This window comes from Hemiscyllium ocellatum, chromosome 32, assembly GCF_020745735.1.
Source record: "Hemiscyllium ocellatum isolate sHemOce1 chromosome 32, sHemOce1.pat.X.cur, whole genome shotgun sequence".
NCBI lineage: Eukaryota > Metazoa > Chordata > Chondrichthyes > Orectolobiformes > Hemiscylliidae > Hemiscyllium > Hemiscyllium ocellatum.
The window spans coordinates 43,441,871-43,466,931 of NC_083432.1; the positions used below are offsets into that span (position 1 = coordinate 43,441,871).

General features: G+C 46.2%; 1 protein-coding gene across 4 annotated transcripts in view; it reads left to right on the forward strand.

Moving 5' to 3' along the window:
* Positions 1-25,061, forward strand: part of cacnb1 (calcium channel, voltage-dependent, beta 1 subunit) — a 119,166-nt gene that overhangs the window by 67,664 nt on the left and 26,441 nt on the right. For all 4 annotated transcript variants that reach the window (XM_060848821.1, XM_060848822.1, XM_060848820.1 and 1 more), the window contains exons 8-9: positions 5,090-5,148; positions 7,630-7,739. In XM_060848821.1, coding sequence (XP_060704804.1) covers positions 5,090-5,148; positions 7,630-7,739 — 169 coding nt within the window. The remainder of the gene's footprint in view (positions 1-5,089; positions 5,149-7,629; positions 7,740-25,061) is intronic.

Genomic DNA, 25,061 nt, shown 5'->3' on the forward strand with positions numbered 1-25,061 from the left:
TTCATGTGACACACACATGCACCGCTCCATGTGGCGCACACACAGCTTCATGAGACACACACACAGAGGTACATGTGAAACACACAGGTCCATGTGACACACAGCTCCATGTGGTGCGCGCACACAGCTCCATGTGACACACACACGGCTCCATGTGACACGCACACGGCTCCATGTGACATGCACACGGCTCCCTCTGACACGCACACAGCTCCCTGTGACATGCACACAGCTCCATGTGACACACGCACACAGCTCCACGTGACACACACAGCTCCATGTGACACACACAGCTCCATGTGACACACATGGCTCTATGTGACGTGCACACAGCACCCTGTGACGTGCACACAGCTCCCTGTGACACGCACACAGCTCCATGTGACACACACAGCTCCATGTGACACACATGGCTCTATGTGACATGCACACAGCTTCCTGTGACACGCACACAGCTCTTTGTGACACACATACCCAGCTCCATGTGGCACACACACACTCACAGCTCCATGTGACACACACAGCTCCATGTGACACACACACAGCTCCATGTGAGATACATACAGATCCATGTGACACACGCACACAGCTCCATGTGACACTCACTCACAGCTCAGTGTGTCACTCACACACAGCTCCATGTGTCACTCACACACAGTTCCATGTGACTCACACACACACAGAGCTCCATGTGACACACACACAGCTCCATGTGACACACACACACAGCTCCGTGTGTCACTCACACACAGCTCCGTGTGTCACTCACACACAGCTCCATATGTCACTCACACACAGCTCCATATGTCACTCATACACAGCTCCTTGTGTCACTCACACACAGCTCCATGTGACACACACAGACAACTCCATGTGACTGACACACACACTCAGCTCCATGTCACACACACAGCTCCATGTCTCTCATACACACACGCACAGCTCCATGTGACACACACACAGCTCTATGTGAAACACACACACAGCTCCATGTGACACACACACTGCTCCAAGTGATACGCACACAGCTCCATGCGACACGCACACAGAGCTCCATGTGACACGCACACAGAGCTCCATGCGACAAGCATACAGAGCTCCATGTGGCACACACACACAGCTTCATGTGGCGCACACACAGCTTCATGTGACACACACAGGTACAGGTGACACACACACAGGGTACATGTGACACACACACAGGTCCATAAGACACAACACAGCTCCATGTGGTGCACGCACACAGCTCCATGTGACACATACACACACACACACACACACACAGAGCTCCATGTGACACACACACGGCTCCATGTGACACGCACACAGCTCCTTGTGACACACACACGGCTCCCTCTGACATGCACACGGCTCCCTGTGACATACTCACAGCTCCCTGTGACACACGCACACAGATCCATGTGACACACGCACACAGCTCCATGTGACACTCTCAGCTCCGTGTGTCACTCACACACACCTCCATATGTCACTCACACGCAGCTCCGTGTGTCACTCACACAAAGCTCCATGTGACACACACAGACAGCTCCATGTCACACACACAGCTCCATGTCTCACGCACACACAGCTCCATGTGACACACACAACTCCATGTGACACACCCACACAGCTCCACGTGTCAGTCACACACAGCTCCATGTGACAGACACATACAGCACCATGTAACACACAGACAATTCCATGTGACTGACACACACACTCAGCTCCATGTCACACACACAGCTCAATGTGACACACACACAGCTCTATGTGAAACACACACACAGCTCCATGTGACGCACACACACTGCTCCAAGTGATACGCACACAGCTCCATGCGACACGCACGCAGAGCTCCATGTGACACACACACACAGCTCCATGTGACACGCACACGGCTCCCTGTGACATACACGCAGCCACACAGCTCCCTGTGACACGCACACAGCTCCGGGTGACACACGCACACAGCTCCATGTGACACGCACTGCTCCATGTGACACACACATGGCTCCATGTGACACGCACACAGCTCCAGGTGACACACGCACACAGCTCCATGTGACGCACACGGCTCCATGTGACATGCACACAGCTCCCTGTGACACGCACACAGCTCCCTGTGACACGCACACAGCTCCATGTGACACACACACCCAGCTCCATGTGGCACACACACACTCACAGCTCCATGTGACACACACACAGCTCCATGTGAGATACATACAGATCCATGTGACACACGCACACAGCTCCATGTGTCACTCACACACAGCTCCATGTGTCACTCACACACAGCTCCACGTGACACTCACAGCTCCATGTGACACACACACAGCTCCATGTGAGATACATACAGATCCATGTGACACACGCACACAGCTCCATGTGTCACTCACACACAGCTCCGTGTGTCACTCACACACAGCTCCATGTGTCACTCACACAGCTCCATGTCTCACACACACACACAGGGCTCCATGTGACACACACACACATCTCCATGTGAAACACACACACACAGCTCCAAGTGACACGCACACAGCACCAAATGACATGCACACAGTTCCATGCTACACACACAGCTCCATGTGACACACACACAGCTCCATGTGACACACACACACACACACAGCTCCATGTGACACCCACACAGCTCCATGTGATACACGCAGCTCCATGTGACACGCACACAGCTCCATATGACACACACACAGCTCCATGTGACATGCACACAGCTCCATGTGACACACATGCACAGCTCCATGTGTCACTCTCACACAGAGCTACATGTCACACACACAGCTCCATGTCTCACACACACACACACACAGCTCCATGTGACACACACACAGAGCTCCATGTGAAGCACACACACCGCTCCAAGTGACACGCACACAACTCCATGCGACATGCACACAGCTTCATGTGACACGCATACAGCTCCATATGACACACACACAGCTTCATGTGACACACACAGGTACATGTGACACACACACAGGTACATGTGACACACACAGCTGCATGTGACATGCACACAGTTCTGTGTGGCGCAGATACATTTTCATGCGACATGCACACACAGCTTCATGTGGCACGCATACAGCTCCATATGACACACACACACACACACACACACACACAGCTTCATGTGACACACACAGATACATGTGACACACACACAGGTACATGTGACACACACAGCTGCATGTGACACGCACACAGTTCTGTGTGGCGCAGATACAGCTTCATGCGACACGCACACACAGCTCCATGTGACACACACACAGCTCCATGTGGCGCACACACAGCTTCATATGGTGCACGCACACAGCTCCATGTGGCACACACACACACACACACACACAAACACACACAGCTCCATGTGACGCACACAGCTCCATGTGACACACACACACAGCTCCATGTTACACACACAGCTCCAAGTGACATGCACACAGCTCCATGTGACGCACTCATCCAGCTCCATTTGACTGACACACACACACACAGCTCCATGTCTCTCACACACACAGCTCCATGTGAAACACGCACACAGCTCCATGTGACGCACACACACACCGCTCCATGTGGCATACACACAGCTGCATGTGACTCACACACAGCTCCATGTGACACACACACAGCTCCATGTGACACACGCACTCACAGCTCCATGTGGCATACACACAGCTGCATGTGACTCACACACAGCTCCATGTGACTCACACAGCTCCATGTGGCATACACACAGCTGTATGTGACACACACACAGCTCCATGCGACACGCACACAGCTCCATGCAACAAGCACACAGCTCCATGTGGCACACACACACACAGTTCCATGTGTCACACAGACAGTTCCATGTGACACACACACACATCTCCATGTGGCACACATATAGTTCCATGTGGCGCGCACACAATTCATGTGGCACACACACAAATCCATGTGGCACACACACAGTTCCAATGTGGCACACGCACACAGCTCCATGTGACACACACACACACATCTCCATGTGACACATGCACACAGCTCCACGTGACACACACAGCTCCACCTGACACATGTACTTCATCACCCAGTGGGGAAGTGCTGCTGCTGAACCTGAAGGTTGTGGCTTTGAGTCTCGAGCCCCAAGAGCAGAATTCAGGCTGTTGTCCCCCACAGGAGTGCTGCACTGTCAGGGCTGATGTCTTCGTCCTGAGCTTCCTGCTCTCTCAGGGGAATGTCACGCCTCCTGCAGTGCTGTCTTTGAAAAAGACTGGGGTCAGAAAGAGCATGTTCTTAACGTGCTGGTCAATGTCTGTTGGTTAATTAAAATCGCCAAAACTGATTGTCTGACCTAATTGCATTGCTGTTTCTAGAGAAGTGCTGTGCACAATTCATTACATTTTGTGGCAAAGGGTCTATATTTCAGGATTATATAATTGGCTGTGAGTGGTCTTGGAATGTCCTGCACATGAAAGGTGCGATATAAATTCAATTTATTTTATTCTTTCTATTTGCTATTTGTCCCCAGTTTATGAGCATTAAGGAGTTTCAGTCAGTAGTTTTAGTGCCCACATAACCATGCAAATCACAAGTCTACTGTGTTGAGATCCTGGCCTGGGTTCTGTTTGCAAACCAGGCATATGAAACTTAGACTTAGACTTAGACTTATAGTGTGGAAACAGGCCCTTCAGCCCAACAAGTCCACACCGACCCGCCGAAGCGCAACCCACCCATACCCCTACATTTACCCCTACCTAACACTACGGGCAATTTAGCATGGCCAATTCACCTGACCCGCACATCTTTGGACTGTGGGAGGAAACCGGAGCACCCGGAGGAAACCCACGCAGACACGGGGAGAACGTGCAAACTCCACACAGTCAGTCGCCTGAGTCGGGAATTGAACCCGGGTCTACAGGCGCTGTGAGGCAGCAGTGCTAACCACTGTGCCACCGTGCCGCCCACGAAACTTCTCCCTGAGGAATGGAGAACTTGGACACTTCTTGCCAGTAACTAAAACAGGAACCTTGCTTCAATTGTGGCAGAGCTTAACCAGCTTTCACTTGTCTTTGCTTCTGTGTAGGTGACGGATATGATGCAGAAAGCTCTTTTTGATTTTTTGAAACACAAGTTTGATGGAAGGTAAGGATCTTTGAAAAGTAACCGTTACTCCATTGAACGTATAGATAGATGTGTGAGAATATGTTGGTTAATACCCTGTGTGTACTTCCTCCTGAGAGGTGACTGTTTGAGTCTGAAAGCCTAGCTGGGGTCCCCACCAGGAGGAGGAAAATGGATGATGACCTTAAGGAGAGAAGTCATCATTCTGCAAATAGAAATGAGAACAACTAAACTGGGACAAGCCAGTCCCCTATTTCGTAAAACTGACTGTGTAAATAATGGGAGGCAAAATAGTCTCCTTAGTCTTTTTAGTCTGCTCTGTCATTCAGTATAGATCATATCTTTATGTAACTTGCCATTAAATGCATCTATTCTGTTCACCTCAACTTCTTCCTGTGATAGTGATTCTCATCGTTCAATCACTTATTGACAGTGATTGCTGATGGCACCTATAAGTTTCACCAGACAACAGTGGTCTGTGGACAAAACACAAAAAGGCAATACACCTAACATTTTGTATGTAACTTAAGGAGACCCAGATTTGCTTTGTGTTGTAATTATTTGTAAATGTGCTGTTTTTATATCAATGATTTTCAAGATCTCAGTTGTGAATTACAATTGCTTGTTTTATTTGTATCATCATCACAATTTGGCACATGCCACCAGTTATCAAACCAAAACAATTGACTACTCAAATTGTTCTTGGCTAAGAGGTTTCGTGTCCCTTAGCTGCTGCTCTGTGATCTTCCTATTTCGCACTACACACCGACATGATTATACATTAACATGAGGTGTGCAAAGGCCTCGTGTGATGCACCGTGTCATTTGGAACAAGCTTTTATCATTGACACATAAACGATGATTACTGGGGCGCGGTGCTGGAGTGTGGCTGGTGACTGGGAATCCCTTTCAGCAAGGCACCAGTGTGTTCAGGGAGGGAAGAGAAGAAACATTGACAAGAATAGCGCAAATAGAAACAAGGAAGGGTACAGAAGATGTGAAAAGAGAAGGATTCCGTACTTGAGCACTATCACTGGAAACCCATTGGGAGACTGAGGGGATGCAATGGGTGGGTGATAGGTGAACCCCAATATTTAAATGGCTAGTCCAGTTCAGGTTTGGGTCAGTAGTTTGGGTCAGGTTTGGCATTGGAGGGTGGTAATGCTGCTGAATATCAAGGGGTAATATTTAGATTTTGTTTCTTGTTGGAGACGATCATTGCCTAAGACCATAACACCATAAGACATAGGAGTGGAAGTAAGGCCATTCGGCCCATTGAGTCCACTCCACCATTCATCATGGCTGATGAGCATTTTAACTCCACTTACCAGCGTTCTCCCCGTAGCCCTTAATTCCTCGAGACAACAAGAATCTATCAATCTCTGCCTTGAAGACATTTAGCGTCCCGGCCTCCACTGCACTCCATGGCAATGAATTCCACAGGCCCACCACCCTCTGGCTGAAGAAATGTCTCCGCATTTCTGTTCTGAATTGACCCCCTCTAATCCTAAGGCTGTGTCCACGGGTCCTAGTCTCCTCGCCTAACGGAAACAATTTCCTAGCGTCCACCCTTTCCAAGCTATGTACTTGTCTGGTGCAAATGTTACTTGCTGTTTATGGGTCCAAATCTCAATATTGTCCAGGTTTTGCTGCACATAGACACGGGCTGGTTCAGTATCTGATGAGTGATGCTGAACATTGTACATCAAGCATTCCCACTTCTAACCTTCCAGTGGAGGGAAGGTCATTGATGAAGCAGCTGGACATTGCTGGCGTAAAAGCACTATTGCTGGGGTATGTTCACAGGGTGGAGTAAATAGTATGTTAGCAGTAAACTGCACCAAACAAATTATAGGAATCAGTCCCCTCCCTTTGGCTCAGTTACTGAGGTACTGCCAATTCTATATCACCACCACTTATTCATAGATTGCACTGCGTTAGCTCATTTTACACAGTCAGTAGGTAAAAGGGTGGAAGGTAAGTGTGTTAGTGTTGGCCTCAGTGACTTGCAGGTGAAAAGTTGAAGTCTTGCTCCTGATTGTTCCCTAGTAGCACCTCGTGAAAGGTGCACGAGTGGCCGTGTGTTAGCCCAAGGCAGAACCAGGCTTAATGCTGTTGTAAGTTTCTGACGCTGGGATTCTGGGCTGATGCGTGGAACAGTGGTCACTTTGATTTTCCCGAGAGAGAGAGAGAGAGACTGAGAGTGTAGCCAAAAAAAGAATCAGAACCTTCAGAAGAGATGGAGGGGGAAAATTGCACAACAGAAAATAAAAAAAAATCAGGTATTGGGACATAGAAGAACACAACAGCACTGTTTTTTTGCAGAGGGACAAAGCTATGACCCAACTTTGGATGTTGAGCACTCCATCACAAGTGCAACCCTTATCATACATCCCCTCAATGATCAGCGAGCGGAACAGTGCAGTGATAAGCTGTTACCACATAGACAGTGCCAGAACTCCGAGTGGAAAGGCTGTAAGTAACTCTGCTTTCTGTCGACAGAATATCAATCACACGAGTTACTGCTGACATTTCACTTGCCAAACGATCAGTGCTGAACAACCCCAGCAAACACACAATTATCGAGCGCTCCAGCACACGCTCCAGCCTGGGTGAGTTACTCTCTTTACTCAGTATCAAGTGGATTTCTGTTCTTTTAAACGCAGCTTTTCACTGTATATTTTTATTTCAGTCTCAATGCCGCCTCTCTGTGAGTAGCCCACTGGCAGAGGAGGTCTGAGAGCACATGGATTCAATCATTAGCAAAGCAAACAGAGGGCAATGAGAATAAAACAAAGACAGTACACTGCAGATGCTGCAGATCTGAAATAAGGACAAAGTATTGGAGGAACTCAGCAGCTCTGGCAGCATCTGTGGAGAGCGAAACAGAGGGAACGTTTCAAGCCCATTCTGACTGTTTCAGAAATGAGGCCGGGAATTGGTTTTCCCCAATGGGTTGTAAACTGGAAGTCACTGCCTTAAAAGGCTATTAGAAGGAGACACCATGGTATCTTTCAAAAGGGGATTGGATCAAATATGTGAGAAGGAAATATTTGACAGGTTATGGGAAGAGAGCGGGGAGGAACTAATCACCGAAACGTTACAATGCAGAATGAGGTGGAGGTGCTGGTGTGGACAAAGTCAGAAGTCACACTGCACCAGATTATAGTCCACCAGGTTTATTTGAAATCACGAGCTTTCAGAGCATTGCCTCTTCATCGGGTGAAGTCAGGTTCACCTGACGAAGGAGCTGTGCTCCGAAAGCTTGAGATTTCAAATAAACTTGCTGGGCTATAACCTGGTGTCATGTGACTGCTGACTTGATGCAGAATAAGGCCATTCAGCCCATTGTGTCAAACTTCAAATGAGCATCGTTACCTCCTGCTAATCTCCTGCTTTTTTCTCATGACTTTGCACATTCACTCTCTAAAACACAAACACCCGGTCCCCTCGTGAATGTTCCAGCTCACTGACTGGGTAGTTCCCTCAAAGAGCTGGTTCCAAACAATGAGCTGAATGGCAGCCTCCTAATCTCTGATTCTCTGCCAAGGTTGGTCAGGGATTTTTCTGTGTCACTATTGAAAGGACTTGGGTTAATTCTCGAGTGTTTCATGTTTGGTTTTTCTCCACAGGGTGGGCATCCACACTTTGTGTAACTGACATGGTTTTTGTTTTAAACTAAGGCTAACCTATTGACTCCACAGCTTTGTTCAAACTTCCATGAGCAGCCTCAGTATGTGAAGCCTAAGATTGCAAACAAACTGTTCCAGTTAAAAATCACACAACACCAGGTTATAGTCCAACAGGTTTATTTGGAAGCAGTAGCTTTCAGAGCACTGCTCCTTCAACAGGTAAACCACCTGAGGAAGGGGCAATACTCTGAAAGCTACTGCTTCCAAATAAACCTGTCGGACTATAACTGGCGCTGTGTGATTTTTTTTAACTTTGTCCAGCCCAGTCCAACAGCAGCATCTCCAAATCAAGATGTTACAGTAATAGGGTTAAGACGTGGCTTGAATTTTAGTGACAGGCAGCTGGAGTTGGATTGAACAATGCAGCCAATGTGCTGTTGCTGTGCCCCATAATTGTGAGGTAGGTCTCTGCGATCCTCAAGGAGAAAGTGAGGACTGCAGATGCTGGAGATCAGAGCTGAAAATGTGTTGCTGGAAAAGCGCAGCAGGTCAGGCAGCATCCAAGGAACAGGAGAATCGACATTTCGGGCATGAGCCTGAAGAAGGGCTCATGCCCGAAACATCGAATCTCCTGTTCCTTGGATGCTGCCTGACCTGCTGCGCTTTTCCAGCAACACATTTTCAGCTCTGTGATCCTCAGTCTGACTCTCACTGCTATTCGTAAGAAACAGCGACAGCTTCCCTTTCTGCACAGATGGAGAATGTCAGATAGTTGAGCAGACAACGCCACTTAAAGCCAGGAGAAGGTATTACTGGCTTTTTATTTGTCGCTGACAATATTGCCATTAGTTTCCAAATGCAATTGCCTCCTCCTACCATTTAAAAAGAATGACGCAATTGCATTTGGAAACTAATTTTAAAAGGAATGTTGAAACGAAATCTGCAAAAGACCCAGTCATAGTTTTCACATTATAAACAGAACCTTTATTTCTTGATGCAATTGCTTTCTTAAAACTGTATCTGATGCACTCCAAACTATCACCACTTGTTCATGTCAGTGTCCACAACATGCAGTTACAGATGATTGCTCAATAGTGGAAGTTGGTTAGCTCAGTTGATTGGATAGCTGGCTTGCATTGCAGAGTAAAGCCAACAATGAAGGTTCAATTCCTGTATTGGTTGCGAGGAAGGACTCTCCTTCTCACCCATCCCCTCACCTGATTAAACTCACATGTCGCTCTCCAATGAGAGATGAGACCTCTGGGACCACGGTGACTGCTATTACTCAAGGCAGGAAACTGGGGAGTCAGAAATGATTGGGATCATTGAATGCTTAAGCATTAGGCTACTGTGAGAGGTTTCCCGTGCTGCAATCCAAATTGTGGTGTCCTTATCAAAAACAGAGGTTGCAGGAAAAGCTCAGCAGGTCTGGCAGCATCTATAAAGAGAAATCCAGTGACCCTTAGAACAGAGTGTCCTTACATTGGTTCACACCAGCCAAGCAAAACTGCAAAATATTAAGCTACAGGGAAAGTTTTGTAGTTTTGACAATATACTTTTAGTCCACCTGTTCCTGGCCCCCTGTCCATTTAAGTCATTTTTTTTTTAAATCATCAAATGTGATCAGTATAGAGTTTCCAGGCAGTTCTGGTGATATCACTGATATGGAGAATTTGGTCATTTTGGTCAGCATGGACCAGTTTGGGTCCAATGGCCTGTCTCCGTGCTGTAGCACTCTAAGAGAACCCTTGGACTCTGGCAGCTTTTTTGGGGGTAAGAGCCACATATACATCCCACCCCCGTCAGGTTAATCTGAGTTAGCACATCCCATGAAAGGGCACAATCAACTCAGGCCCTGGTTTATTAATAAAAATGGGGTATGCAATTGGTGTACTGTCGTTAGATTTCTATTTCCCCCTTACGCGTAATAAATAATGATTTATCCATAATCATTAGCTCAGTGTGGATACGTTAAAAGCTTTTTTTTTGCTTCTAGCATGTTCCAGACACCATTTTGACCATTGCATTGCAGAGTTGTTGAGGTTTTCTTTCTCAAAAGGGAATTACAGTGAGTCATTGTAGACTGAATACTCAATTAGAGTCAAAGAGTGTGGCGCTGGAAAAGCACAGCAGGTCAGGCAGCATCCGAGGAGTTGGAGAATCGATGTTTCGGGCATAAGCCCTTCTTCAGGAATGAGGCTTGTGGGCCGGGGGGGCCTGAGAGATAAATGGGAGGGGGGTGGGCTGGGGCTGGGGGGGAAGGTAGCTGGGAATGCGATAGGTAGATGAAGGTGGGGGGGGTGAAGGTGATAGAGGAGGGTGGAGTGGATAGGTGGGAAGGAAGATGGACAGGTAGTTCAAGAGGGCAGTGCCTAGTTGGAAGGTTGGATCTGGGATAAGGTGGGGGGAGGGGAAATGAGGAAACTGGTGAAATCCACATTCATCCCGTGTGGTTGGAGGATCCCAAGGTTCTCCAGGCATCGGGTGGTTAGGGTTTGGCGGTGGAGGAGGCCCAGGACCTGCACGAACTTGGCGGAGTGGGAGGGGGAGTTAAAGTGTTCGACCCCTGGGTGTTAGGGACCACACTCTCTGACTCTGATCTCCAGCATCCACAGTCCTCATCTTCTCCTCGTCAACACTCAGTTAGTCACATTGATGCAGGGCAGGGATTGGCAAATTAAATACGCACCATTGGTTATCACTGGAGAGTACAAGTCAGAAAGCCCCCAGGGTCAAATCATGGTGTGATTGTAATGTCCAGTCAGGTCTGCAAGATCTACACAGAGGAAGCATACAAATAGGATGTTGTGTAGCATCAACCCACAGAGCTGATTCCTAATGATGAAAGGTTTTGGAGAAACCTATTCTTTTGGTGTCCTAGATTGACCTTGTCCCATAATAAATCTTTTGCTTGTTCCTTTCATTCATCTATTTTTACTGTCTACGATAGAGAGAGCACTTTGTATATTAGTGATTATCTCCTGTCACAGGTGACAGAGAGGAAAGGATTTAAACTGATAACGGGGAGATCGCCCAGGCCCAAGGCAGCTCTTCAAGTTGGCTCCTACAGTTTCACATTACTGTCCCAGCTGTTCATTGTAATCAATGTTTCTTTCTCCTTCACTCTCTCGTTTCCCAATGTGATGGTCCCAAGGGAGTTTCCAGAGGAAAATCCACAATGGGTTTCGGAGCAGTGAGATCTTGGCTCGCTTGTCAATTGCTTTTCAAGAATTTAACCAAGACTTTAGGTGGCTTTCCTTCATTTCCTATTGCTATTTCAATATCATGCCTACCCCATGTGATACAAAAATGTCCAAACCTACAAGCAAACTGTAAAAGGTGTGCCAGTGCTGTGGTTAACAGGCACATATACATATAGCACACTTCCTCATTGAACTTAGACCCTCCCCTTCTCACAGCATGAGTGTGTGTACTTAGTGGAAGTGGAGGAACAAGGATTGAGATGGAGAAGCATAAGAGCGAGTATCAGGCAGATAGATGTTCTGACATTTGTTCTTGTGAAACATAAGACCAGCACACACTGGCCTATGAGGGTTTCTTAAAATCGGTGAGCTAAGTAACCATGGAAACGGGGATGTCAATAATAGGAGAGTGCACAGCCCATGCTCACAGTTACAGGGAGTGTCATTCCGTTTCTCGACCATATCCCGTCCTCTGCTGACCTTTCACGTGTACAGTTCAGACATGCACTGCCACAATGGGAGTCTCAGACACGTGCTTTGACTGTTTCCTTGTCCGATTTGTTCACTAGGAGCCCCTAAGTAAAGGACTATCCTATCCATTCGATAGCTCGTTCCAAGTGTTGGCAGAGGCAGAATGGGCCGAATAGCCTGTTTCCCACCTTTTATATCATTTTATGTCATTCTCTATTTCTCTACATACTCCACTTTTAATCATTTTTCAAAATGGCAATCTGTAAAGTATCAAAACTACGTTCATGTCAAAGTAAGGCTCATGGCTTTAAGATCTCAGGAAAACTTAAAGTGTAAAGCCCATCTCAATAAGAGTTTAGTTTCACCCCTCAACAGGAATAACTTATATTTATACAGCACCTTCAACATAATAAAATGTCCAGCTGTGTCTCACAGGATTATTATCAAAGCAATTTGACGCCGAGTCACGTCGGAGATCTTGGGGCCAGTCAGCAGAACCTTGGCCAAAGAGATGCCTCTTTCAGAAGAAATGGACGAGTGTTATGGAAGAAATGCAGAGCTGGGGACCTTGGCAGCTGAAAGCATGGCTGCCAGTAATAAAATGATTCAATTCAAGGATGCTTAAGCTGTAAGAATTAGAGAAGTGCAGGTACCATGGAAGGTTTTAGGGCTGGAAGAGATCAGCAGTGAAATCATCTGTCCTAAGGTGAGAAGGACACAGAATTAGATGTAGTGGTTTCATACCCAGACACTACCACCTTCTGAATATGGTTGACCATCCTGATTGTTGCCAATTGAGGCCATAGGTGACAATTAAGGAACGCTCAAAGACCACATTCTGTCTTCACTGGGACTAACCCTTGGCTAATGCAGTATTGACGATAGCTGCTCCCCCGTAGACAGTTTGGTCCCTCAGTGAGAGGATCTCTTTAGCAAAGGCAATATGTTTCTGACTGAGGGGAGGACACTGAGCAAGAGAGTGCCCTTTGTGAGATACAACACTATTCTTTCTTCGAACACCGTCGACCCCATCCCTTCTCACCACAACATCTGACAACCCCACCTCCCTGACATCGCCTTCCTCTGTCCTGGGCCCTCTGCAATCTTGGGACTCTGAGGGGTGTTCTCTTATCAGCAGCGCTGGCCTCCTACCATGCCAATTGCTAATCAGTCAGCCTTTGATTGAGTGGCAATTCTTTTCATAGGTGACTTCTGGCATCACCACTATTCCCCCACCCCCCCAACCTCTCCCAAGGCTCTTTAATTCAGGGAGAAGATTCCTCTGTAGCCTCCCTGCATCCTCTTTGATATGTGCTGGCCTGGTCAAAACAGCATGTGTTCCTCCATTCTCCAGCCAGCTTGAAGTTCTATAGGAAGGATATTATTAAACCAGAGAGGATTCAGAGGAGATTTACCAGGATGTTGCCGGGTATGGAAGGTTTGAGTTATAAAGTAAGTCGGGACGGGTTGAGACGTTTTTCACTGGAACATAAGAGGTTGTATAAAAGTGTATACAATCATGAAGGGGATAGATAGAGGTGTCTTTTTACCCCTAGGGTGGGGGATTTCAAGACAAAGGGGAATAATTTTAAGGTGAGAGGAGAGAGATTTAAAAAAGACATAAGAGGCAAATTTTTTACACAGTGTAGTTCACGTGTGGGAATGACCTTCCTGAGGAAGTGGTGGCTGTGGGTACAGTTGCAATGTTTTAAAGGCGTTTGAATAATTACATGAATAGGAAAGGTTTGGAGGGATATGGGCCAGGAGCAGGCAGGTGGGACTAGTTTAGTTTAGAATTATGTTTGGCATGGACTGGTTGGACTGAAGTGTCTGTGGGACTCTATGATGCTTCAATAAGATTCCACCCTAGAAATAGGTGGAAGCAACGCCATGTTGAGATTTGAAAATGAGGATGAGAATTTTAAGATCGTGTTTAACTTGGAGCTAATGTCAATCAGCATGCACTGGGATAATAGATGAACAGGCTTTAGGACAGAGACAGCAGAGGTTTGGGGAGATTAGAGTTGAGAGTGTGGTGCTGGAAAAGCACAGCTGGTCAGGCAGCATCCAAAGAGCAGGAGAATAGACATTTCAGGCATAAGCCCTTCATCAGATACTTTCCTGATGAAGGGCTTATGCCCAAAACATCAATCCTCCTGCTCCTCGGATGCTGCCTGACCTGCTGTGCTTTTCCAGCACCACACTCTCGACTCTGATCTCCAGCATCTCCTAGTATGGGGATATCACCATGGTTACATAGAGTACAATGTTAGGAAGACTGAGAGGGGATATGATTGAGACATATAAGATTATGTCAGGATTGGACACTCTGGCAGCAGGAAACATGTTTCCGCTGATGTGTGAGTGCCAAACCAGAGGACACAGCTTAAAAATACAGGGTAGACCATTTAGGACAGAGATGAGGAGAAACTTCTTCACCCAGAGAGTGGTGGCTGTGTGGAATGCTCTGCCCCAGAGGGCAGTGGAGGCCCAGTCTCTGGATTCATTTAAGAAAGAATTGGATAGAGCTCTCAGAGATAGTGGAATCAAGGGTTATGGAGATAAGGCAGGAAGTGGATACTGATTAAGAACGATCAGCCATGATCATATTGAATGACGGTGCAGGCTCGAAGGGCTGAATGGCCTACTCCTGCACCTATTGTCTATTAGTCTATTGTCTATTGAAAGCAGCCAGGCACAGATTGGAGTAATCAAGTCAAGAGGTGACAAGTTCTGGCTGAGGATTTCAGTAGGAGATGAGCTGAGCAAAGGCAGAGTTGGATAATGTTATGGAGGTGGGAATGGGTGCTCCTAGTGATTGCATAGAAAGGTGGTTGGAACTTCATTTCTGATTAAACACAACACCAATGTTGCAAAGCCTAGTTCAGACACAGATAATTGCCAGAGTGAGAGAGAGAATCAGAATTTGTGGCAGGAATGAAAGACAAAATTTAATTCAATGAGAGTCAACTTAATAAAGACTGAGATTGTCGCATCAGTATTATGTCCAGTATCCATTGCTGATAATTTGATATGATTTTTGTGTGCAAATAACAACGAAGCATCATAAATAAAAGTAAACATTGTGAACAGTTTGTACTTTCTGCTCATTCAAATAAACTGATTTCAAATTAAGAGCCAGTGAATGCATAAAAATAGAAAATGTTGAAAATACACAACAGATCTATGAACAAGGTCAGGTTAACTTTTCAGTCATTGCTATTCTCTCTCTCATTACAGTGGGAAAAATTGACACCTTTGTATTTTACCCCGAGGTGATAAAAATATTAATGCAACAATTGTGATAATTAACAGGGCATCTTCATCAAATCTGCTCAAATTTACTGATAAATTCTAATCTAAATTTTAATAAATACTGCTGTGTAGCATGCTTTGGACATTATAAACTGACTGTCTTGGATTTTTCTCTCTCATTCTCTCACTCCATCACTATTCTCCTTCCTCCTCAGATGTACTGGGTATGTATATCTTACCATGACATGTGACCCATTCCATTATCTTGTGTCTTACCTGTAAGTGTCTGTGTGTCTGTATGTCTGCCTCAATTTGCTGGTCATCCCTTGCAGCAGGTTCTGACTTTGCCTAAGGCTGTAGGTGTTCATCTCGAATCCCTATTTGAATGAGAACCTGGCTTGATTTGACTTATTCTTTGGCATGTAACTGCAAAAACAATGGCAGAAGTAAAGGTGGTTCCGAACAAGCTCCCCTTGCGGGTTTATTTTGCTTTCAATTGGGAAATCCCTTGGATATCAAGGACAGACAGGGAATTTTGTCCTGTCCATGCCAGGTGAGGCATTAAAGACACTCAGCTGAAAATGTGTTGCTGGAAAAGCGCAGCAGGTCAGGCAGCATCCAAGGAACAGGAGATTCGACGTTTCAGGTTTAAGCCCTTCTTCAGGAATGGGCTGAAGAAGGGCTTATGCCTGAAACGTCGAATCTCCTGCTCCTTGGATGCTGCCTGACCTGCTGCGCTTTTCCAGCAACACATTTTCAGGTCTGATCTCCAGCATCTGCAGACCTCACTTTCTCCATTAAAGACACTCAGCCCAATGTCCCGAGCTGGAGGGAAATCATTAGTGTCACCGAAACGTAGTGTGGAACAGAAGCTGCAAATGCCATCTGTCCCATCAAGATCACTGTGGATAGCTCACAGGGCCCTGCCTCGGATTTTGAGTTTTTGCTTGTTGTTTATGAATATGCAACACTGCTGGTCCAAGGAGTTTCATTTTAGATTAGATTAGATTCTCTACTGTGTGGAAACATGCCCTCCGGCCCAACCAGTCCACATCGACCCTCTGAAAAGTAACCCACCCAGACCCATTTCCCTCTGACTAATGCACCTAACACTATGGACAATTTAGCATGGCTAATTCACCTGAACTGTACATCTTTTGGACTGTGGGAGGAAACCAGAGCACCCAGAGGAAACCCACACAGACACGGGAGAATGTGCAAACTCCACACAGACAGTTTCCCGAGGCTGGAATCGAACCTGGGACCCAAGTTGATTATTTTAGGACGTACTGATGCTTCTTGTTTAATTCATTCACAGAATGTGTGCACAGGGTCAGTATTTATTGCCCATCCCTATTTGGCCTGTAGAAGGTGATGGTGAGCTGCCCTCTTGAACCATGGCAGTCCTCCTAGCATAGGAACACCCACAGTACTGTTGGGAAGGAATTCCAGGATATTGACCTAGCAACAGCGATATCTCTCCAAGTCAGGATAGCGTGTGGCTTGGAGGGAAATTGTGGCAGTGGGAGGCATTTCCACACATTTGCTGATCTTGTTGTTCTAGACAGTACAGGTCCCAGGTTTGGAAGGAGGTGTTGGAGGAGACTTGGGAAGTTCTTGCAGTGAATCTTGTAGACAGTAAACACTGCTTCCAGATGGAGTTTTATTTAAATAAATGCAAAGTGTGGCATTTTGAAATGACAAACCAGAGCAGGGCTTATACAGTTAATGGTAGAGCCCTGGGGAGTATTGTTGAACAGAGGGACCTAGGAGAGCAGGTACATAGGTCCTTGAAAGTGGCATCACAGGTAGACAGGGCAGTGAAGAAGGTGTTTGACACACTCACCTTCATTAGTCAGAGAATGGAGTAAAGGAGTTAGGACGTCATATTGCAGCTATACATGTGAAGCCACTTTAGAATATTGTGTACAATTCTGGTTGCTCTGATATAGGAAGGATCTTGTTAAACTAGAAAGAGTACAGAAAAAATTTACAAGGTGTTACTGAGACAGGAGAGGCTGGGTAGCTTAGATTCCCTACAATATGGAAACAGGCCTTCGGCCCAACAAGTCCACACCAACCCTCCAAAGAGTAACCTACCCATGCCCTTACATTTACCCCTGACTAGTGCACCTGACACTATGAGCAACTTAGCATGGCCAGTTCACCTGGCCTGCACATTTTTTTGGATTGTGTGGGGAAACCGGAGCAAAGCCACGCAGACTCAGAGAGAATGTGCAAACTCTACACAGACAGTCACCCAAGGCAGGAATCAAACCCAGGGCCCTGGCACTGTGAGGCAGCAGCGCTAACCACTGAGCCACCGTGCCACTCCAAGAGGCTGGGACTTCTTTCCCTGAAGTGTCGGAAGCTGAAGGGTGACCTTATAGAGGTTTATAAAATCACAAAATCACGAATAGTGTGAAAAGCCAAGGTGTTTTCCCCAGATCAGGGGAGTCAAGAACTAGAGGGCGTAGGTTTAAGGTGAGATGGAAAGATTTAGAAGGGACCCAAGGGTCAACATTTTCACACAGTGGGTGGTGTGTGTATAGAATGAGCTGCCAGAGGAAGTGCTAGAGGTGGATACAGTTACAACATTTAAAGGCTTTTGGACAGGTACATGAAAAGTAAAGATTTAGAGGGATGTGAGCCAACAACAGACAAATGGGACCAGTTCAGTTCCTGATCGGCGTGGACGAGTTGGACTGAAGGGTCTGTTTCTGTGCTGTATGGCTCCCTATAAGCCCCGTGAACCCTGGGAGGTCACAAATTGACCTACATTGACTTAACTGCTCTTCATGGGACAGTGTATTGACATTCATGAACTAAAGAGAGAAACTAAAGAGAGAATATATTAAAGGTAACAAAATTAAAATTTGACTGCAGTGATATCACAATTTGCTTTGAAAAAAATAAATCCACATTCATGGCCCATGCGTCTGATTGTACGTCAGTGATGATGTGGGATGATTAAGGCAATTTCAAAAAATCTGTTTTTGGAGCAGATGGTAGAGACCTGTGCGGAGACCCTTTTGCTCAATAACGTGAAACTTCCATTGATATTGGAAGATAATTTGGCTCTGCAGATATAGTCGAGTCAAACCTGAAACATAGCAAGTCAGAAATTGACAGAATTGGTTTTGAGTTTAGACAGAGTCAGTGTTCACAGATCATGCAATTAATTGACGTCCTGAGTAAGGTTTTGTCCCATACAAATGCCTGACAGTTTATCCAAAAATGTATGTAACTGAGATGAGCAACGGGCGGCCATTGTTTATCTCCATCGAATGAAGTATTAATTGAGCCCAGCCAACACTGCTGAGTCCCAAGCTCACTTGTCATCTCTCTGTTATTTCCAACTGTAGCTGGATTTCACAATGAGACATTAAAACCCTGACTTCTCTTCCCATGATGCTCTTGGAAAGGGCTGGGAGCAGATTAATCAAAGCAAGGAGGGATGGGGCTGATACATAGGTCTACATTTCACAAAGGCCAGGGTCTAATTAATACGTGATAAGTTATCTCACTGATGTGAAAGTAGCTGTTGTCAGCAGCCCTGGGTTAGGAAAAGGAAAGTTCAGCCAAACCTTTCACCAGCAATCACTATCCAATTATTCTTGCTGGCCAGAACACATTAGCTGTGTTGCATTCCAGGACCAGCTAGCTGAGCAACAACTAACAGACTAAGCTCATCTGTGAAATAGAACATAGAAACATAGAACATAGAAAAATACAGTGCAGTACAGGCCCTCGATGTTGCGCCGATCAAAGCCCACCTAACCTATACTAACCCGCTATCCTCCATATGCCTATCCAATGCCCCTTTAAATGCCCATAAAGAGGGAGAGTCCACCACTGCAACTGGCAGGGTATTCCATGAACTCACGACTCACTGAGTAAAGAATCTACCCCTAACATCCGTCCTATACCTACCACCCCTTAATTTAAAGCTATGCCCCCACGTAATAGCTGACTCCATATGTGGAAAAAAGTTCTCATGGTCAACCCTATCTAAACCCCTAATCATCTTGTACACCTCTATCAAGTCACCCCTAAACCTTCTTTTCTCCAATGAAAACAGCCCCAAGTGCCTCATACGATCTTCCTACTATACCAGGCAACATCCTGGTAAACCTCCTCTGAACCCGTTCCAGTGCCTCCACATTCTTCCTATAATATGGTGACCAAAACTGCACACAATACTCGAGATGCGGCCGCACCAGAGTCTTATATGACTGCAACATGATGTGACCACAAGCATCTGTGGAACTGCATTGTCATGCGGGTATCACTGTCAAGGGTGTTGCTTGTCCCTAACTGCCCTCCTTGCCCGTTTCAGACGGCACTTAAGATTCACCCACCTTTCCCTGGGTCTGGAGTCGCACTATCTAAGAACTTCCTTTCCTAGGAAGGGACCACTGTTGAACCAGACAGGTATTTGCAAATTGTTACATGGTCACCATTATTGATACCAATCCCAGATTTGAATCCATGTACTAGCAGCATTAGCCTGGGCTTTTTAATTACCAGCAAAAGTGAGGCCTGCAGATGCTAGAGATTAGAGTCGACAGTATGGTGCTGGAAAAGGACGGCAGGTCAGGCGGCATCCGAGGAGCAGGAGAGTTGACATTTCAGGCAAAAGCCCTTCATCAGGAAAACCCTTCGTTTCCTGATGAAGGGTTTTTTGCCCGAAATGTCAACTCTCCTGCTCTCAGATGCTGCCTGACCTGCTGTGTTTTTCCAGCACCACACTCTCGACTTCTTAATTGTTTAGTCCAGTGACATTCCCACTACATCATCATCTTTCCCACATGGGAAAAGCTCATCCAACATGACCAAATGCATTAGGGAGAGCAGGAATGAAAAGTAGGGAGGAAAAATACAGGTGATAATCAGTCAATGATCATTAGTGATACGTTTCTTCTAAGAATAAAGAAACTCGAGCCTCAAATGTTGTTCTGGTAACTTGAAAATTTAAATAGAATTAGTAAGACCCAGCACCAAAATGTTCACAGAGCTTTTCTTATCAAGAGTGAATGATGGATATACCATCAACTCTTCCTCTGAACCCAGCATTTCAGTGATTAGAATAAAGAATGGGTTTAGCCATAATTTCAGTGTTTAGACAGTGTTAGACTATCCTCAGTCACCCCTTGACATTTCTGCATTGTTTGTCTCAAGTTTTCTCCCTGTCTCACAGATGCATGTGGCTCCCTTGCCAGTGTAACCTGTCTGCTGCAGCACCTGAGTGCGCTGCTGTGCAGTCTGTTCCACATATTGTCCATTAGCATGCAGCACTACACCACAGTGTGCTGTTAGCCAGCAATTAACACCTTGCCATCCAGCATGCATACAGCAACTTCACATCCAGCATGCAGATACTGCTGTCTTACCACAAAGAATACCTCCGACTTTTTGACCCATACGGGGTGAATGCGTGACTACTTTGCATGAAGAAAATGCATTACTTTCTAGCATACAAGGAACGCATTACCAACGGACATGCATTAAAAACTTGCAGGGCATGCGTTACCATGAGGTATGCAAAATATGCATTATCACCAGGCATGCAGAAAATGTGTTCATATCAGGCATGCAGAAAACAAGATGCAGAAAATGCCATAGATTTGAGCATGCAAAAGGATGTTCTATAATGTATACAAACCTAAAGTGAATGCAGAGATCATGAATTGTCTAGTTACAGAAATGAAAATGTTTAATTTGCAGAAATCCAAACAGGTACTGTATATTCATTAAATATAGAGAGATTTTATAAACCTGCTTTTACTGAATTTTCTCTGTTGGTTTTTCTAACATACTGTTATTTCAGAAGCTGCCTATTTTATATGTCACTATTTGCATTGGGGAAATTCAACATGCCAGGTGTTAATGATGTTATCGACTGAAGACGGAGCTTGTTTGAAATAAAGGCATATGGTTTGACACAGTCCCCTGGGTAAATAGATGATGGAAAAGTAAAGGAAAATCTAAATTTGATTGCACTCTCAACCTCCCCCCCCCCCACCTTAAACATGCTTGGTGATTGAAATGCTCCACATGTAAGCAGGAAGTGCAAAATCTTAGTGTCTTACCACTCCAAATGATCCAGAGCAGGTTAACAGTGGCTTACATCCCTTTTACTGGGGGTGCACTGTGATTGGATATAGGTGCATGCAGTCACATAGGAAATAGATTTGTCCTGGCAAATGACACAACATAGGAGAGCTTGTGTTTGAAAGTTTATTGAACACTGCATCAGAGGTGTTATTGAGGAGGTGGAGAGATGTCCTGCATTGACAAGCAACTGTCTAAGCCTACCTCAAAGGGCAGTGGGAGCAGATAGACCTCACAGGCAGTGTAAGGAATCCAGCTCCGACTGACTGGGTACAATGCTGCAAGATAAATAGACATTGTCATGGTTGTCATGGTGGCTCAGCAGTTAGCGCTGCTGTATCACCCCACCAGGGACCTGTGTTCAATTCCACTCTCGGGTGGAGCTTCATCCGGGTGCTCTGCTTCCCTCCGATGGTCCAAAGATGTGCAGGTTAGGTGGATTGGCTGTGAGAAATGAAGCGTTATGGAGATGGGTGGGATGCTCTCCGGAGTGTCAGGTTGGGCTGAATGGCCTGATTCCATGTACTATGGACTCTATGCATTATCAAATCCAGTTACACCATAAGCCTCAGTCAGTGGTCAATTACTAACACCTCCACCTCTCAATAGTGATTAACCATCAGAACCTGTTGGTTACTGTTCATATGGTTCAGCTCAGACTTACCGTTACTGCAAATGTCACAGCTTGCACACACTCATCCTTACGGGTTTATGAGATGTAGGCATTGCAGGCTAGTCCACCATTTATTGCCCTCCCTAATTGAAGATGATGGTGAATTGCCTTCTTGAAATGCTGCAGTCCACAGGGTGTAGGAACACCCTCAGTGCTGTTAGGAAGGGAGTTGACTCAGTGACAGGGTAGGAATAACGATATCTTTCCAAGTCAGGATGGTGGCGTGGCTTGGAGGGGAACTTGAATGTGGAGGCATTGCCTGCATTTGATGCTCTTGGGCATGGGTTTTCACGGTACTGTCAGACAGACCTTGGTGAGTTACTGCAGTGCTTCTTGTCGCTGAGATATTATTTACCATTGTGTCTCAGTAGCAACGGTGCTGGAGATGTCAATCATCCAGGATGCTTTGCTCTGGGTGGTGTCAAACTTCTTGAATCTTGTTGGAATTGCATTCGTCCAGGCAAATAGAGAGATTCCATCCGTATCCTGAGTTGTGCATTGTAGGCTAAGGAGCTGAGTTACTCACGGCAAGATTCCTAATGTGACTTGTTCTTGTAGTCACTGTATATGGCTGGTCTAGTTCAGTTTCTGATCAATGATAACCGCCAAGATTTTGATAGTGGGGGATTCAGTGATGGTAATGTTGGTAATGAGGCAAAGGTTGGTTTCTGTCTTGTTGACAATGGTCATTGCCTGGCACTTGTACATCACAAATGATACCCCTTGGTCTGAGGCACAATGATTTCCAGATTTTGCTATCTATGGACACTGCCTGCTATTCGACCATGATAATTACAGACTACAAGCAACCACTGAGACATTGCAGTCTCTTGTGCCGGACATGGCGAATGCACGATTGGAGGGTGTTGGGCATTCCTGTATGTCCAACTCCATGGGTCAGATGGTGTTGGCGATTAATGAGACACCTACTGCCAAGACCATGGCCAGCAATCAGTCTGAAACCAATGAAAGCATCCATCCTTATATCTACTCCTCCCTCTCACATCCACTTCCACATCCCAGAATCACTTCTGATTTACAAACTGGGGATTAGTTAAATGTAAAAACTCTTCCATCACTCTCCCCTTGCCATTACCTTCCCCTTGTGCCTTTTTTTCTTCTGAATACCCATAAGTTACTGCCTGAGTGAGCAGTGGAGGAACAGCAACACGAGAGATATGATGCAGGCACAGCACCATGCAATCATTTCGCTCACTCAGTGCCCAGCTTGGAATCTGATGCTGTGCCTGTGTTAGAGGACAGATCAGAGGCAGACTGTACGTGGTATTTGGCTATGAGCATACTGCAGCCAGCACAGGGGGCAAGAACAGCGCAAGTATCAATTCGCCAGAGGGCAAGACCACAGACAGGTTCAACGAGGACTTCAATGGGACAGCCGACAAAGGAATGCTAATCCAGCACAAACTCAGTGTGCTTTGAAACAATGAGAACTGATCAAGAAACCTCGCTGTTAAGGAGCCTGGAGGGCTCTAGTACCAACACAGCACAGGGCCTTATACAGAGTTTGGATTCTGCCCTTACCAGCGTGGGAGAGGAGATCAGCTCCATTCACACACTGACCTGGTCATTAATGTAATGTCCAATACCCAATGGTGCAACTCCCATTGGAGCAAAAAGCCAACATCGGGCTGGAAGCTGAGCTTGCTGCCATACAGGTTCAGACGTGACGGTGGATTACGCTGGTCAGATGGTGCCATAGAAATTCATCGCTTTGTGCTCGGGCAGATTGGGTCACTGAGGCCATGCCCTGGGGGAGACTGGCCATGGTTTCACAGGAAAGGGACCGACTGACCTCTGTCAGGAAGGCCAATGGGGAGTCTCCCAGCCCAGTTACTCTGCCAGAGGCCCTGCTGTTAGCTGTCAACAAGCCAGAGTAGACCTCAGCTGTGTATGCACTCTGTCCAAAGCTAAACCTTAAGGCCCAGAGCTGCTTGAAGTATTCGTCCATCTGCAGTGTCCCTCATTGAAAGTCAGTGGGCTATGTTAAAACCCCTGGGCGAGCACTGCATCAGAGCATTGGGACAAATTAACACAGAGAACAGGCACTACAGGGAACGTGTGACCATGTTTAATTTGTGCCTGTGTGTAACTTAGCACAACGTAATTTAGAAATTTGGTTTGGAATGCCTGTTTTGTGGTGCCATTTTGATTTGCAGTGTGGCTCAGGGGATACTTTGGTGAGCGACACAATTGTACGTTCATTGGCGAGAGTCATTCTTACTGCAGTCGAGAGTGTGTTGCTGGAAAAGCACAGCAGGTCAGGCAGCATCCGAGGAGCAGGAGAATCGACGTTTCTGATCTCCAGCATCTGTAGTTCTCATGTTCTCCTCGTTATTACTGCAGTCAGATTAGCTGGGAGTCAGAGAGGTCTACAGCACAGGAAGGGGTCCTTCGGCCCATCAACTCGGTGCTGGTCAAAGCCAAGGACTGTCTATTCTTATTCCATTTCTTAGCACTTGACCCAGAGCCTCTAATTCTTGACTGACAGCCCTGGGAAAAGAAGATTGTCTTCCCTCAGCAGTGATTTTGACTGGAAAGTATGCAGTGATGGTGTATTACGGTTCA